The sequence below is a fragment of the Panthera tigris genome, chromosome B3, assembly GCF_018350195.1.
Source record: "Panthera tigris isolate Pti1 chromosome B3, P.tigris_Pti1_mat1.1, whole genome shotgun sequence".
In the NCBI taxonomy this organism is placed as follows: Eukaryota; Metazoa; Chordata; class Mammalia; order Carnivora; family Felidae; genus Panthera; species Panthera tigris.
In genome coordinates this window covers 98,025,736-98,041,556 of record NC_056665.1, presented here as the reverse complement: position 1 = coordinate 98,041,556, position 15,821 = coordinate 98,025,736, and the positions used below count along the sequence as shown (strand labels likewise).

Here is a 15,821-nt window from a genome sequence, read left to right as displayed (position 1 = left end):
TGGAGCCTGTTTCCGATTCTGTGTCTCCCTCTCTCTCTGCCCCTCCCCCGTTCATGCTATGTCTCTCTCTGTCCCAAAAATAAATTAAAAAACGTTGAAAAAAAAAAAAAATTAAAAAAAAAAAAAATAAAATAAAATAGCAAAATGCCATTGATTGTAAGACATATCCTACTGTCATAGTGTTCAAATCTAGGGTGTGTGTGTGTGCGTGCCTGCCTGCCTGCCTGTCAGTCTGTCTGTTCTGGGTCGGTGAAATATGGTAAATATTTAAAGGAAAGTCTAAGCAGTGCTGATATTTGTATTATGGTACAGTCCAGTTTTATCAAATATTGGTTGTCAGGCTAGAAGTAGGGGTTGCTGTAAATAAGCATGAGGGGATTTTTGGGGTGATGAAATTGTCTCACATCTTGATTATGGTGGTGGTTACAGATTTTATGAGTTTTTCCAACCCACAGAATTGTGCACTAAAAGGAAATTTACTCTATGTGAATTACACCTAGATTTTTAAAAACCTGATTTTAAAAAAGATAACATAGAAATATAGTCCAGTTTTTGAGACTGAGGAAAAATCATTAACATTTTGTCACTACAAGGAGTCATTCAATGTGACCTATTTAGATAAAGCACAGATGGGAACTCATTTCTTATCTTCACTGGTGATCTAGTTCTCCATCATACCTTCTGGAATGCTCGAGATTTGTGTCATATCTGTGACCATTATGTTTAGCAGTGTTTTGGGTTCTGGATCGAACATCCCCTTTCTGCGTATAGTACCACCCCAAGGAAGGTTATCGTCAACTCTGCGGCTTGCCAGAGCTCTCTAGAAGCCTACAGTGAGCCTGTGGGGGAGATTATTGCCTTCTGGAGATTTTCCAGACTACTAATAGAATTTCAGTAGATGACCACTGCTGGAACATGGGCTTTTGTTCTTACGAGGTCTCACATTTTATTGGTATTTTTATTTATTTGAGGTTGTTGGTCATTTTTTTTTTTTTTTAACATTTATTTATTTTTTGAGAGACATAGAGACACAGAGCACAAATTGGGGAGGGGCAGAGAGAGAAGGAAACACAGAATCCAAAGCAGGCTCCAGGCTCCAAGCTGTCAGCACAGAGCCCGACGCGGGGCTTGAACTCACAAACCGTGAGATCATGACCTGCGCCGAAGTCGGATGCCCAACCGACTGAGCCACCCAGGCGCCCCATGAGGTTGTCTGTCATCTTGATAACAATAGCGCAAGATCTTGGGACCCAGAATAGAGCTTTGGTGACATCTCCACATTTTAGTTAGTAAGAGCCTCCGTAACATAAACTCGGTAACACAAACATTAAGTTTGTGGTTCTTCTGGGTGCTGGTCATGTGCTTTTATGTCGGTTTGGAATGGGCAACTCTGACACTAGTCCGCATGACCTCTTGGCTGCCCTTTCTTCAAAACCTGCATGGTCACCTGCCAGAAGATTGTCATAATAAATGCACAGACTTACGGTGACCCCAGATGTGAAGGGTACCGCCTAGAGTTGTTCGGTGCTGGGATCTAAATAATAGGATGAGGAGGCGGACAAAGGCTGGCCTGGTTTGCCAGTAGCTGGGAAGTAATGTTGATGAAGCTAGCTCCAGACGCTGGTTTCAGAGTTATGTGTGTGCCCCGCTGCCGTGCAGGTCAAGACCATAATTTGGACGGGTCTTGCAGGACAGCACCCAGAAGGGATCTCGATGGTTTTGCTGTGTGCCACATGCTTCGGGTAGGCTGTAGCAAACCCTCGTTACAAAGCTGTCCCAGATCGGTGTGATGGAGTGGCAGAGTACTTATCGATAGCAACGTATCCAGCATTTACGGGACCTCCCTAATGTTTGGCCTGGTGGGATAAAATCTAGGATTGAGCCAGCGCCTTAAAGGGCATTTTATCTCAGAGGAGGCAGTGAGTCAGCGCTTCCTCCCACATTCCCTGCTTTGTTCCTGACATCTCTGCTTTTTCTGTCTTTTGCCCGTCTCTCTCTCTCTCCCCGGCCTTTCCAGTTGTTCTCGGGGATCATACAGTTCTTTGCACTGAAACGTGTTCCCACCCACTCTAAAATGCGATTCAACCCCCACAGGCAGACTGGCTTGGCTGGTGAGAGAGAAAGAAGGTTCCGGACTCAAATGCAGTATCAAGAGGCCGTCTCAGTTCACCCCCACCTTCCCCTTTATGAAAATAACTATCACCTAAATCATAGACCGTATGATTGTAGGGCTGGAGAAAACACTGACAGCTTATCGTGAGCACCTGGAGGCCCAAAGAGGCACATTGCTTAACTGAAGTCTCACAGATGGTGGCCCAGGAGGATGCTGAGGGGCTCACCAAGGGACTCCCCCAATCTAGGAAGCATGTTAACCCCCAGTTGGATGAGCTGGGGGTAAACCCAGTCCTCAGTCAGTGCAGTATGGCCAAAAAGATTCTGACAAGTGGCCAGAGTCAGCAAGAAGGGGAGGAAAAAAAAACAAGTTTCACCTGATCATTAGTGACAGAAATGCCTGTGTCTGCAGCATTATTTGGCTTTTCAGTACTTGTACATTTGTTACGATAAGGGCCAGACCTGTGCTATTTTTGTTTTGTCTTTTGAAATCGATGGACCAACTAGACTTTGAGAGAAAAGATTACTCTTAAACTGTGGAAGGTGACCGAAAGAATAGGGCCACAGTGCACAGCCTTTGAAACAGAATGGGTCATGAGTGGAAATTTTATAATACCTAAGATTTTATAAGTTATACCAGATGCTGTACCAGACTATCCCATAGAAAATCCAGCTTGATATGGCGGAAAGGCCCCTGAGCCAGCAATGATAAAATACTGGCTCTGCTTTTCTAATTGGTTGGCTTTATATGTCACAACCTTTGGGGTCTTTGGTCACCTCATGTGGGAAAGAAGTTGTACTGGAAAATACTTAAACTCCGTTCAGCTCCAAGATGGAGTCGTGTTGTCTCTGAATATCTAAATGACATCTAAATTTATGGAAAAGGCTAGCTTTGCTTTTCTGTCAGATTTTACCTAACATAAATCGACATTACAAGGTTCTGCTTGCTAAGGGCAAATGCCCAGTGGATTTCATACCTTCATATTCCTCTAATAAAAGGCAGTTATATATAAATAAAAACGAAGCTATCTTAGAATTTGAGGGGAGATGGAATTAAGTCATTATTTCCATAGACTTGAGATCTGCCATTTATAATGTCTCTGAGGTACAGTTTCTTTTTTTTAAAAATTAGCGTGATTTTTCAAATTAGATGATTTGTAGCATCTTTTTCCTCTGATAATTTATGATTCTAAGACTCTTAGGAAAAAGCTTTTTTTTCCCCCTAAGTACACCACCACCACCACAGTGAAAACTGCTGCTATTCAGATAAGGACAGAAAAATGGATTGGGGATATAGGGAATTGTTTGTAAATTCCTAACTGATTAACATCACCAGTGACATAATCCCTTCCTATCTACATGTACAATTTAATTTTTAAATTATTTTCCTGGAATAAGAGAGGGGCAAAAACCTAATTATTAGTTACTTATTCAATTTGCTGTGGCTTTGGATTATAGGATTTTTGTGATGGAAATGCTGGCACAGGCTCTAAGCTATACGGCATCGGCATACTGTCTGGATCTGCTCTCCGGAGATTTTGTCCTTGTTCGATGCATCGTGCATTAGATTTCTGTTCAGTGGAAGATGTTAGCATCATACAGGAAGCCCTTTCTTTTCCTGATAGGGTTAGAGTAAAAATCTTCCCTTTGTTTACTGGCAAGGGAAAACTCGAATCTGGAAAAGCCAAATCGTTAAGAAAATAAGACTATGCGTGGTTATGGGGCAGGTGATTTTTTTTTAAATAAAATTCTTAATTCCAGGAGCTGCCCTAATGTCATTATTTTTCTTACACTTTGAAGAAGCTATGGATATAATAAACAGATAACTTTTCATTCACTGAGCAAGTGTGCACTGAAGCAGGCCTTCTGGCCAGGCCCCGGGCTAGACCCTAATTTGCAGCGATTAAAGATATGTGTTTGCAACTGTCTTTAGAGACCTTGGGCCCTGCACTGATGTCTGGCTGAGGGCCCTGCTTTTAGGAGATATAGGCACCAGTGGCCGACCCATTGTGCTTGGTTGTCCTTTCTCTGGTTGTTACAAAATACTCAAATAACTAAGGATTTAGTTCCCTGTTTCCCTGGTGTCTGTGAGATGCTAACGCTGAGGACCAGAAAATTTTTCCAAAAGTTAAAAGCAAAATAAAACCACTACCATCACCACCATCAAGAAAGGAGTGGAGTCATTTCATAAGTTAAGAGAGAATTGGAAACACTCAGGCCCACTGGTGGTCATGCAAAATGATAAGATCTTATTGGAATCATATCAAACAATGAATGGGCACCAAAAGCTGTAAAAATGCCTTTGGCTAATGAATGCAGCTCTCAGATTTTTATGCTGTGGAAATATTTCTGTATGTGCACAAAGATGTGTCTATAAGGATAGTCATTTAGAGTAGTGGGAAAAAATAAAGTAGTGGAAAAATATATATCAAGCATAAATATTTGATAATGTATAGTTAGACAAATCGTGTTGTATCTGTAATCACAGAACAAATAGCAATTCATGTGTGCTATAGAACACTTGTGATGATTTTACGAAGAGTATTTATGATGATTTTGCATGTGCTTTGTTTTTATTAAGGGTAAGAAGGCATTCTTTAAAAAAATACATGTGTTGGGGCACCTGGGTGGCTCAGTCGGTTAAGTGTCCAACTTCGGCTCAGGTCTTAATCTCACGGTTTGTGGGTTTGAGCCCTGTGTTGGGCTCTGTGCTGACAGCTCAGAACCTAGAGCCTGCTTCAGATTCTGTCTTCCTCTCTCTCTGCCCCTTCCCCACTTGTGCACACTCTTTCTCTCTCTCTCAAAAAGAAATAAAAATTAAAAAAATTTTTCTTTAATTAAAAAAAGCATGTGTTGTGCAAAAACCAAAATACTCACGTGAACAAAACAGTTTACTAAGGAGTTGTACCAATGTTTTAAGTTTATTTCCACTCCAGAGTCCGAGAAGATTTCCAAAGCAGGGACATGAAAATGATATGAAGTATAGCAAATTGGTGTGTCCCTCTCATCTCAGTCAGCCCATTGATAAAGGGGAAGGAGGTGACAAGGAAGAGAAAGTTAGAGCAAGAATGAAATGGAGGTGGTTCCACTTTCTGAGATGACGGATTCGATAACATCATTATGCTTGTGCCACTAATCTTACCCAATACAAAAAAAATGAGGTCGGAAAAGTTTGCTGCGGGTTTGGGGGCTGCACTGGTCCTGCCCACCGGCCCCCCCAGCCACTGCTGGCTCACAGATGTCTGGGTGGGGGGACCCACTGGGGTGTGTCTTCATCCAGGGCAGGAGCCACCTGACAAAAGAGTGACCTTGTCCCACCTAGCCCCTGTTTTCTCTTCCTCCAGATAAGTAGACTAAGCCTTCATGACATTAAGTACTCCTCGTCTTTTTAACAACTGAGGGTTTGAGTCCAAGTCTGTTTGCATCAAAGCCCAGGCTCTTTCCATGAAGCTCTTGTGCCCTGGGAAGCATTACAGTCCAGCTGGGTAGGCGATTCTAACACGTAAAATGCTTTTAGAAAAATTTGACCATGACCATTATTAAGTCAGGAGCTATCGACAGTACAGGTTGTGCTAAATTCGTAGAAGCAAAGGTTCCGTGAAGGTTGTGCCAAGCAGTTACTTGATAGAGATAAGTTTTGAGTTGAACCTGGAACAAAGGGGAGGATTCACTTAAGTGAAATGTGAATCTCTGCCTTCTTCCCCAAAATGGCTCCAGATGCATGCATGACCTTCCAATGGGGATCAGCAGGCTGACATCTCTAGGAGAAGCCTAAGGAAACAATCCTGTCATCATTATCAACTCAAAGAGTTTTTCCTGTTGATCTTGAACTGCTTTAGGACTGAACAGACCATCTAGTCAGACCACTCAGTCCTGGGGGTTGCCAGCCACACCCATCCACCATTCCTGGGCACCCTTGTGGGGTGCAGACCTTAGCCTCAGAGCTTTCCTCCCAGGCAAGGTTAATCAGAGCCATTCCATTAGCTTTGTGTCCTGAAGTGCCTGTGTTCCAGCAAGAAACTTCCACTCAGATTGGTAAGAATTGACTGGAGACTGCTCCTAAAATTCGGTCACTGCATTCACTGAGCGCCTAGATGAATGTATGCATCTTGTGTGGGGACTGCAGAGGGAGGGATAGCTGGGAGCATCGTGCGAGTGGCCAGTGAGCAGCTGCCCCAGAAAGGGCTGTGTATGCACAGAAGTGTGGGGTGGTGACCCTGCTTGCTGATGACCTCCCACAGAGGCAGGGAGCACCTTGGGAGGCAGGAGGAATGGCAGATAATGTTTAAGGGCTTTCCTGATGTCTTTATGTTGTTCATTCTCTCTTGGATTCTCTTCTCCCCTTCCCTCCTTGGGACATCCCCCGTTTCACCCCTGTCTTCTTTCCACCACTCCAGCTCACCTCTGTCCTCCTCCTTGGACCCCCACTATACTTTGCTTCTACGTCTCAGTTCCCTCCCCCATCTGTTCCTACTGCTGCCCCTCTCTGTCTCTCCATAGGCCCCTAGATCCCTGCCCATCTTGTCCCACCCCCTCTCCCTTTCCCCATCTGCACATACTTCTGTCCCTCCCTCTACCTCTCCCTTTTTCTCTCCCCCTCTCCTTCTCTTGGCCTTGGTCTCCCCTTTAATTCTCTCTCTGCCCTTTTCTCTTACTTAGTATCAAGTATGGGGTCATACTCTGTGCAGTCTGCATGTAATGGTGTTCACAGGAGGCAAGGAAGTGGGGAGCTGCCTGACTGCCCTTTCCCAGGGAAGCTTCTTGGGAGTGCTTGTCCTGAGATTTGCACATGCTTCATTTTTGACTCCTTATTTTTAAATGAGTTTCAGGAACCCGTGAGCTCAGCAGAACTGTAATATGGAGAGCCTCAGACTGGCGTTACTCTGTGCTGAGGGCCTTTGACTTTGGAAGGTGCCGGTGTCTGTGGGAACGATTGTCCAGCCTAACAGAATGGGGCAGGAGGGGAAGTAGAAAGCAAGGGTGTTTTCAAGCAATTTTAAAATAAGAATATCAGCACCAAAAAGGCAGAGCTCTCTTCTTCATCCTGTAAGTATCCTCGGTCAGTTTTGGGAACAGGGAAGTTTAAATCAAAAAGCGATCAAATATCCATCTTCTCCCTCAACAGGTACAACATGATACTTTGCCCACGGCAGGTGTTCAATAACTAGAAGCTATAAGAATCTACCTGATATTGGAGTGTGTCTTTGCAACTCTCCTGTAACTTCTCGGTGTAAGTGCCGAGGAAGGCGCTCCATCCCAGGTCCCAAGCTTGTGTTTTTGTAAAGAAAGCATTGATGGAATACATGGTGTTTAGGCTTTCCTGTCACCCCTTCCGCTTCCTCTTGGGCCCTCATTGTTTTGCCCTTTGGCTCCTGGGGAGAGCTGAGCCTTCCAAGTGGAGACCTACATCAGGAAGGCTGCAGTCAGTCTGAGGACCACAGGAAAGGGTGCTCTGTACTCCTCAGCTGGAGTTGAGGCAGGGAGGGAGTGGAGAGAGGGGAGAATGGGTGAGTGTCAGAGGTTTACCCTGCCTCCAGCTGGCTTATCCCCTGGGTGGTCCTTCCCACTGACACTGTATTTCAATTTTCCTTTTATTATAAGTGCAAGCCCTCTGGTCACAAGTCGTACATGTATGTGTACAGTGATTCACCCTGATTCTGGAAGGTGGACATTATCACAGGTCTGGAGTGTCTCTTCTTGGGACAGATGAGATCTGGAGTAAAGAATGTGATATCTGACCATCCAGTTGTTGTTTGATTTCTAAGACTGGAAGGAACGGTATTTCTTTTGTCTTTTGAACTCCCATTGAGATTCCCCTTCCCACCCCATCTGCTCTGTAGAGACTATCAGTTGCTTCCATATTCCTCTAGCAGTGTTTAGGGGATTGAATCAAGATTTCTCTGTTGTCCCCTACTCATAACTATGTGTTTGGTTTATGGAATAAAACCTGAATCATCTAAACTAAGTCAGGTAGGACTGCTTCAAAGCCACTTTACTATGACTGGTGAGTTTCATAATAAATTCTCTGAGGATGGGGTCCAAGGCACCTCTAGGCAGGCTCAGCTTGTCCTCTTTCCTTGAAAGCCTATTTTTATTTTTGTCAAATAGGAGAAATAGAAAACTGAAAGAAGCAAAAATGACTCCGAAGCTTCGCATCTGGGTAAAATCATAAATGTTCAAAGAAAGAAAACACTGCAAGTTTGGCAGTCCTTTATATATTGTTTGTATCACTGGCATTTCCTAGCCCTCCTTGGAGCACGTGATTGGAGCAGTCACTTACACTTATGTTAAAGAAAGCTATATGATGTAAGCAATTTCATTTCTGTTTTTAAGTTTATTTATTTATTTTGAGAGAGAGAATATGCAAGAGGGGGAGGGCAGAGAGAGAGAGGGGGGTGGAGGGAACCCCAAGCAGGCACTGTCCTGCCTGGGCAGAGCATGATGGGGGGGGGGGGCTCCATCTCAGGAACCCTGAGATCATGACCTGAGCCGAAACCAAGAGTCGGGAGCTTAACTGACTGAGACACCCAGACGCCCCATATTATCTGGCATAACTAAAATTGTTCTACAGTGAAACCCTGACATGTGTTAAGTTACATCTGGATGTGTTCGTAAAATGCATCAACTTTGCCCCAGGGCTGCAGTTTTCTAAGTCTCTGTTCGGCATAAGGATGGGGTTGGACATTCTTTAATTATGGGGTGTAAGAGTGTCTTAAAATCCATTTGGTGGACTGTTGCTGTGGCCTTTTAAAGGCCTGGTTGAGTTGATAAGGAAAATCATAGTTTTCAAATGTTTAACACAGTAACGACTGTTGACCATGAATGTTCTCTCTGGACCTCCTTACTTTTGCTGTCTTTCTTCACTTCTTATCATGTAAGTACAATGATGCTCATGCTCTAAGGAGAGGAATATGTGAGTGTGTAAGTCAAAGGAGTCACTGTAATTGGTTCAGTTAGTCTAATTCTTTATTGGTCACATAGAAGGTTTGGGAAATGCAGTGTGAGGTAACATTAACACTCCATTTTTCCTTTGTGCTAATCTCTTTATTCCAAAGAAGAGTGTATACTTGACTAGATTTCGCTAGAAATTGACTTTGTGATATATTTACATTCTGCTAAAGATACTAAAAGCTTGTTCACAATTATAATAATAAAATAGAAAACTTTAAAAACTCTTGGCAATGCAAAAATAAGTAAAATAAACCCAAATCTCCCAGGGTCCCTAATGGCCCACAATCCACTAGTTCTCTTCCTTATTCATATCCCTGCAGGGCATGGGATATTTAGTGGTACATAACTGGGAGACCATCTCATCCACAGGCGGGTTTTGGAGTCAATTACAGTAGGTTTTTTAAGATGGCTGCTTCGTCCCTCTACTCTTTTCCTCCGTAAAAGTGCAGCGCGCAGTGAGAGCTCCTTTGCCGTTTCCATCCCCAGACCACGACTGTTCTCACACTGGGAACATGTCATGTTCCGTTTTCTGACGTTGTCAGTTTTTCTTTTAATCTTTTCCACCCCCACCCCCACCCCCACCCCCACCCCCACCCCCACCCCCATCCCCATCCCCATCGTCACTAACGGTGTACCTTGTTGTCTGCCAGTAAAACTTAAGAATGTGTAATAAATTAAGGATGGTTCTACATTGCCTCTTTATCTGACTAGCATCTGTGGGTGTCAGCTGCCAACAAGTAGCTCGGGTGTCTGGGCCGCTCCTGAATACTCACAGGCTGACACACTCTCTCCTGATGAAAGGTACCTTCAAATGTGCATGTGATTTTCAACCTAAATTGTGTATGCTTAAACTCTTCCTGTAAGAGAATCGCTCCACCAAATACAATGACTTGGCTGGGACTTTTTAAAAGCTGGATATAAATATCACTAGAAATTATAGAGCAAGCATAAATACTTCACTCTGAGCTGTGCTGAGCATTTTCAGAATGCTTCGGACCACATCTGTGAAATCTGAGCATATATCAGAGGAAGGGCATGGGGGTGCGGGGAAGGGCAGAGTTAGTCACACAGGATCGCCGGCCTTCCCAGGGAGGCTACGAAGTAATGGCTTAACCCCTCATGTGGTTTCAGTGGTGGTAAAGGAAGGGTTTTGTTCTTTCAGTTCTTATCTAATTGACCACCCTGGTTTTGATGATGTGTGTACATAACCTCATCCAAAAATCTCCATGTGTGAGTTGAGACACATCTTGTTAAGACTGTCGTGTTCAAATAGAATACACGTTATGTTCTCAGAGAGACACCGTGCTTTCGCGGATGATAAGAACTGAAATCAACGCCTTGCTGATCTTTTGTATTTTAATAGAATATTTTATGCTCCTAATTCTGTGCAAGGTGCTAAAAAATCTCTGTATCTAAGATGACACGTGCATTGAGTGAAGTATTTATTCTATTGCTTTAAAGCCATCCGTTGTAGAGAAAGGTTAGTGTGGGGTGGCGGCGGTGGCGGTGGTGGGGGTGGCGGCGATGGCGGTGGCGGCGATGGCGGTGGTGGTGATGGCGGTGGCGGCATTGGTGGTCGTGAACATGGTGAAACATTGAACCTGAGACATGTTACATCAAAATGCTGAGGTCCTTCTTTAAGGTCAAGAAGTAACCCTCCTGTGAGGCGCATTCCATTTTGTTTTGTACAACACCAAACTCATGAAGAGAATAAAAACAAAATGTACCATTTTTCTGTATACAGTTTTGCCTTTACTATTTTATTCTACAGCTTTTAATTTTATAATGCGATCTTGATGCCAGGTTTCATGTAAGCGATGAGCTGTCATTCATTTATTAGGATCCACTGTGTCAGTTTCTTTGTTCTGTCATCCCGCTTGTCTGATGGATCAGAAGGTGGGATGGTTAACAAAGGAGTCACTGAGGTACAGGAGGGGTGCGTGAATACTAACAGTGCTGATATGGTGTTCGCTTTATCATTATTTTCCAAGACTTCCTCTAGCGTGTCTCTTTGTCAGTACGATCTCCCCCTCTCCCTTTCCCCCTCCCTGCACGACACCAGCTTAATAAACAGAAGAACAAATATGACTCCTTGCTTTATCCTGATCTTAATTCTGTACTTCTAAAGTCAGACGCTTCTGCTGGCATTGCATCTCTCCCGTTGTATGCAGAGATGCACTCCGGCTGCTGTCAGTCATTCAGAATTAGAAGCTGTGCTCTGCGTCTGACCTGGCGCCTCATATACGCCCACATCCCCGCACAACTGGCAAACAGTGGTGGTTTATTTTGGGGGCTAGTATAAGAGGCTGTGTCTGACAGCTGTGAGTGTCAGCTAAGGGCTGAGACTGTCATGTAATGTGGCCTCAACTCTTGTCTCCCTGCCTAGACTGTTCACTAGAAGCTCAGCCCAAATATGTTAAAGGTGGGAAGCGTTACGGACGAAGGTCCTTGCCTGAGTTTCAAGAATCCGTGGAAGAGTTTGCAGAGATTGAGCCACTAGATGAAGAAGCACGGCCTTCACACACCCCAGCCAGTGACCGCCACGAGGTAAGGAATTGGACGGGCACATCCATCCGGACCAGAGGTGCGGTGACGGACGGATACCCCTGCCACGGTGGTGTGGAAACAGGAGAACTGAGGGATTTATGGCTCTTCTCAGTTACCAGCTACTTGCTAATCTTATTACTTGGCCTTTTGGATATAGACGGCTAATTTTTCTTTTGTTTGAATGTTTTCACCTCTGTTTCAACTTCTGGAGAGCTGACATTTCTGTGCAAGCTTTGTGTTTATATATTTTAAAATTCAGTTATTTTCCTATTTTCTGGGGTCTGCCACTTTGAGCACTTCTTAGGAATATGTCTCTCCTCGTGGCACTGTCATTTTTAGTTATGTAAAAAGCTGGCCCCCCACCCCCCACCCCCCGGCAAGCTATAAAACAGCATCTGTGGCAGGTAGGAAACAAAAGCAGTGCGCTTAGACATTTTGAAAACCGCGCCTTATCTATCATGGCGGGATAAAGCAGCTTTCAAACTCGGTTCTTGTGGTCTCAGCAGCTGTCGTGGTTCTCCTTCCTGGCACCCAGGCCCGCCTGGCCTTCCAGCAGTCGGATGTGCCCACTTCCCTCATCTCCCTTCTTCCCCTTGTACTCATCGCCGTACTCTACCAATGAAGGAGAAGCAGTAACATTTTCTTTATTCATTCCTTACGGCTCATTTACCAGCATGCCATTTATAGAACATGATTGAAAACGCCATGCTGAGCAAGCTCTAAATATTTCTTGCAAATCCCAGCTCAGACTGGGGATGCAAATATTTCAGATATTAACATAAGCTGGGAAAGAGACAAAGTGTCTCAACCTTCTTAAATAGCCCGTAGATGGTGGTTTCCTGGAGGTGTGTGTGCACGTGTGTGCGCGCGCACGTGGGCATTCATTGCTAACACCCGTGTTCAGCTCATTAAAATCCACAGGAAGCTTGCTCCAGTAATGACCCCAGCAGTCAGACATCTAGCATTTTCAGTCTTCCAGAATGCCCACAAACCCAAAGGTAACAGATCCTAGGTACTGAGCAAAAATGAAAGCAGCCAGAGTACATTTAGAAGACACAGGACCGGTGGTCTACTGATCCCGAGAAGTTTGCACCATAGTTTTAAAGGAATACCTGTCCTCACACCAGAGGTGAAGGAGCAGTGGCAGACATGTGAGAGAAGAAAAGAGGAAGAAAAGCTAGAGAAGAGAGAGAGAGAGAGAGAGAAACTTGCCAAATGGTGTAAGGGTGGCATGGGTGAGAGGTGACAGCTGAAGACAGAAAAGGCAGTGAGAAGCAAGGAGGCGCCTGGGGCCAGCCAAGGGCAGAGGCTACCTCTCTTCTTGAGTTCAGTCAGTTTCTGACCCTTTCTCATGTCCCTGTGAGAATTTAGATAGGGCCCTTTCCCCAATAAAACACATATACTCATGTGCACAAAAATTTTGCATATGCAGTTTCAGAGATGTAAGTAATTTGCATAGTTATTGCAGTGCTCATAATATTTATCTTGCTGTCAGGAAGGATGGCATTTTGTTACATAAAATCTGTTTCATAACCCTGAGTGGTATGGAACGTATCTAAGACACTTCCCTATGGACCAAAAAAAAAAAAAAAAAAAAAAAATTAAAATATGTCTCAACACTTCTGGGGGTATTTGGTCCTTTTGTTATTTGGAAAACACTTTTAAGTCTAATTCTCCTTTCTCCAACTGCTTTCAGTACCCAAGGCATTATGATTTGGTGCTCAGAAATTAAATGATTACTTATTTTTTTGATAACACAGTTTTTTGTTTTTTTTTTTAATTTTTTTTTTTAACGTTTTATTTATTTTTGAGACAGAGACAGAGCATGAACAACGGGGGAGGGGCAGAGAGAGAGGGAGACACAGAATCGGGAGCAGGCTCCAGGCTCTGAGCCATCAGCCCAGAGCCCGATGCGGGGCTCGAACTCACGGACCGCGAGATCGTGACCTGAGGGAAGTCGGACGCCCAACCGACTGAGCCACCCAGGCACCCCTGATAACACAGTTTCTAATTACGATCTTGGGATACCTAGAAAGTTCTTAAGCAGAGCTCTTATAACCTTGTTTTATCTTATCTATGGACTTCCAGTAAGATTTAGTGTTTAAAAGTGAGACTTTAGGCTTCTGTATAAATAAGGATAAGCGTTGAGGCCCGAGTTCAGGCGAATTCTTGCAGCTGTGTCTTAGTGAGAGGGCGTGTTGGGAGAACACATTTCACCCCTGATATTCAGCTTTCTTTACTCTTTCGGAACCTCTTAGGTGGGACCTTTTGATACTGTATATAGAAGCTTTAGTGCTCATCTGTCTTTCACTAGAACAGCAAATAGAGGCCTAGAAGGGTCCTTTCTCTCCATGTCTGTCTACCTTGAAGACCCCCTACCGACCCGACCTTGCGAATCTGTTAGATCTGGCCCCCGAAAGCCTATGAGGGCACTGGATAACCCCCTTTTACCCTGTCTTTTTTTAATTGCTGAAAGTGGACTCAAACTGAATGCTCATCCAGATGCTTTTTTGCCTAAAACTTTAGTGTTTCTGAGCTGAATTGAGTTGTCAGTTTTCAAATCGATTCATCACTTTAAAAAGTCAATAGTCTCACGTGTGACATTTTTGAAGTTACTGTGGGCAGCAAGGAGGGCCTGTCCAAGCTTTGTGTAGCAGTAGACTGCACCCTGCCTTCACAGATACTCAGTCTGGTGGCATAGTTTCCACGGGATGTCAGCCTTCATGGCATATACTGTTGTGTCAAGATAGTATTCCTGTTTCCTGGCCAGGTTCCATAGAAGCCTTAGCAATTTACGGCCACTCCGTTGGCCAACAGAACTTCACACTCTGGACAGCACGTGCTCGCACCAGAAATCCCCTGGTCTCTTCCCAATGCCTGGTAATCTTCCTTATTCTAGAGTGGCTCCCAAATGGGAATGATGGGGAGGAGAAAATCCTTAATGACCTGTGGGGTTTATTCATTAACTTATAAGCATTTCAGAACCTGTCAGAAGTTCTTTACTGTTGGCTTCTTTTTTTCTCTTTTGGCTGCCTGAGGCCCTTTTGTCTCCTGCCCTTGGGTGTTAAGAATTTATTTCTTGGCTATATTTGTTACCAGTGGTTCATACTCCATCTCAGTGCCATTGGGCAGTATTGAAGGAGGGAGCAGGGATGGGTGTCTCCTGATGGGAATAATTCATCAGGAGTAGTCAGCTGCTGAACCGCAGATGGGCCTTCTTGGTTTTGATTGTGAATTTCCTTTGACTCCTGGATCCTGGCTCAGGGCAAGGTGAGATTCCTAGCCGGCCTTTGAATGCGGTTTCTCCTCTCAGACATGCCAGATTTTTCCTAAAGTGAGTTTAGAATTTTTTGATGAAGACTAAAGGACCTTAACCCGTTGTCAAAGGTTACAAGGAGAAGAAGCCTGGCTGTTGCTACCCAACAAGGAGACTAATCTTTGCTCCAGGATCAATCAGTTTTATTTACCTGAGCTCTTGGAGAGGGGTGGGCAGTGGAATGGAATGGGGTCACAGATACCTGCAAAAGTCTTGCTTCCTTCTAGGAACTCATCTTGTAGGGATAAGTGAGCAAACAGCCATCTGAAGGGATGAAACAATAATTCCTCCTCAGGGAGCCTGGGTGGCTCAGTCAGTTGAGCGTCTGGCTCTTGATTTCGGCTCCAGCCATGATTTCACGGTTTGTGGGTTCGAGCTCCACATCGGGCTCTGTGCTGACAGCGCATGGCCTGCTTGAAATTCTCTCTCTCCCTCTCTCTCTTCCCCTTTCCTGCTTGTGCGCTCTCTCAAATAAACATTAAAAAAAAATATCTCCTTCCCCCCACTTCCCTCTAGGATTATTCTGTAATAAGGGAGTTGCCAAGGATTGACAGTTTGGTCCTCTACTCCTGGGTTCGTGACTTACATTTTTTTTCTGCATTCTTATTTTGGGAGGCCTTCTCCCATATGTACAACCAAAATGATAGGTAATTCTCAGGTAACTCTCTACCTGTAACTCCAACCTTCTGTCCCACCCAACAAAACCTAGAAATACAGACAGGTAAGAGTGACACTGTTACAGAGTTTGCTTTCAAGCTATTACATTTATTATTTTTTTTTTTTTAATTTTTTTTTTAACGTTTATTTATTTTTGAGACAGAGAGCATGAATGGGGGAGGGTCAGAGAGAGGGAGACACAGAATCTGAAACAGGCTCCAGGCTCTGAGCTGTCAGC

At 44.2% G+C, this 15,821-nt stretch overlaps 1 protein-coding gene across 11 annotated transcripts in view; it reads left to right on the top strand.

Annotated features, from left to right (window-relative positions):
* NIN (ninein) overlaps window positions 1-15,821 on the top strand; it is a 95,744-nt gene that overhangs the window by 20,449 nt on the left and 59,474 nt on the right. For all 11 annotated transcript variants that reach the window (XM_042989666.1, XM_042989669.1, XM_042989665.1 and 8 more), the window contains one exon: window positions 11,450-11,610. In XM_042989666.1, coding sequence (XP_042845600.1) covers window positions 11,450-11,610 — 161 coding nt within the window. The remainder of the gene's footprint in view (window positions 1-11,449; window positions 11,611-15,821) is intronic.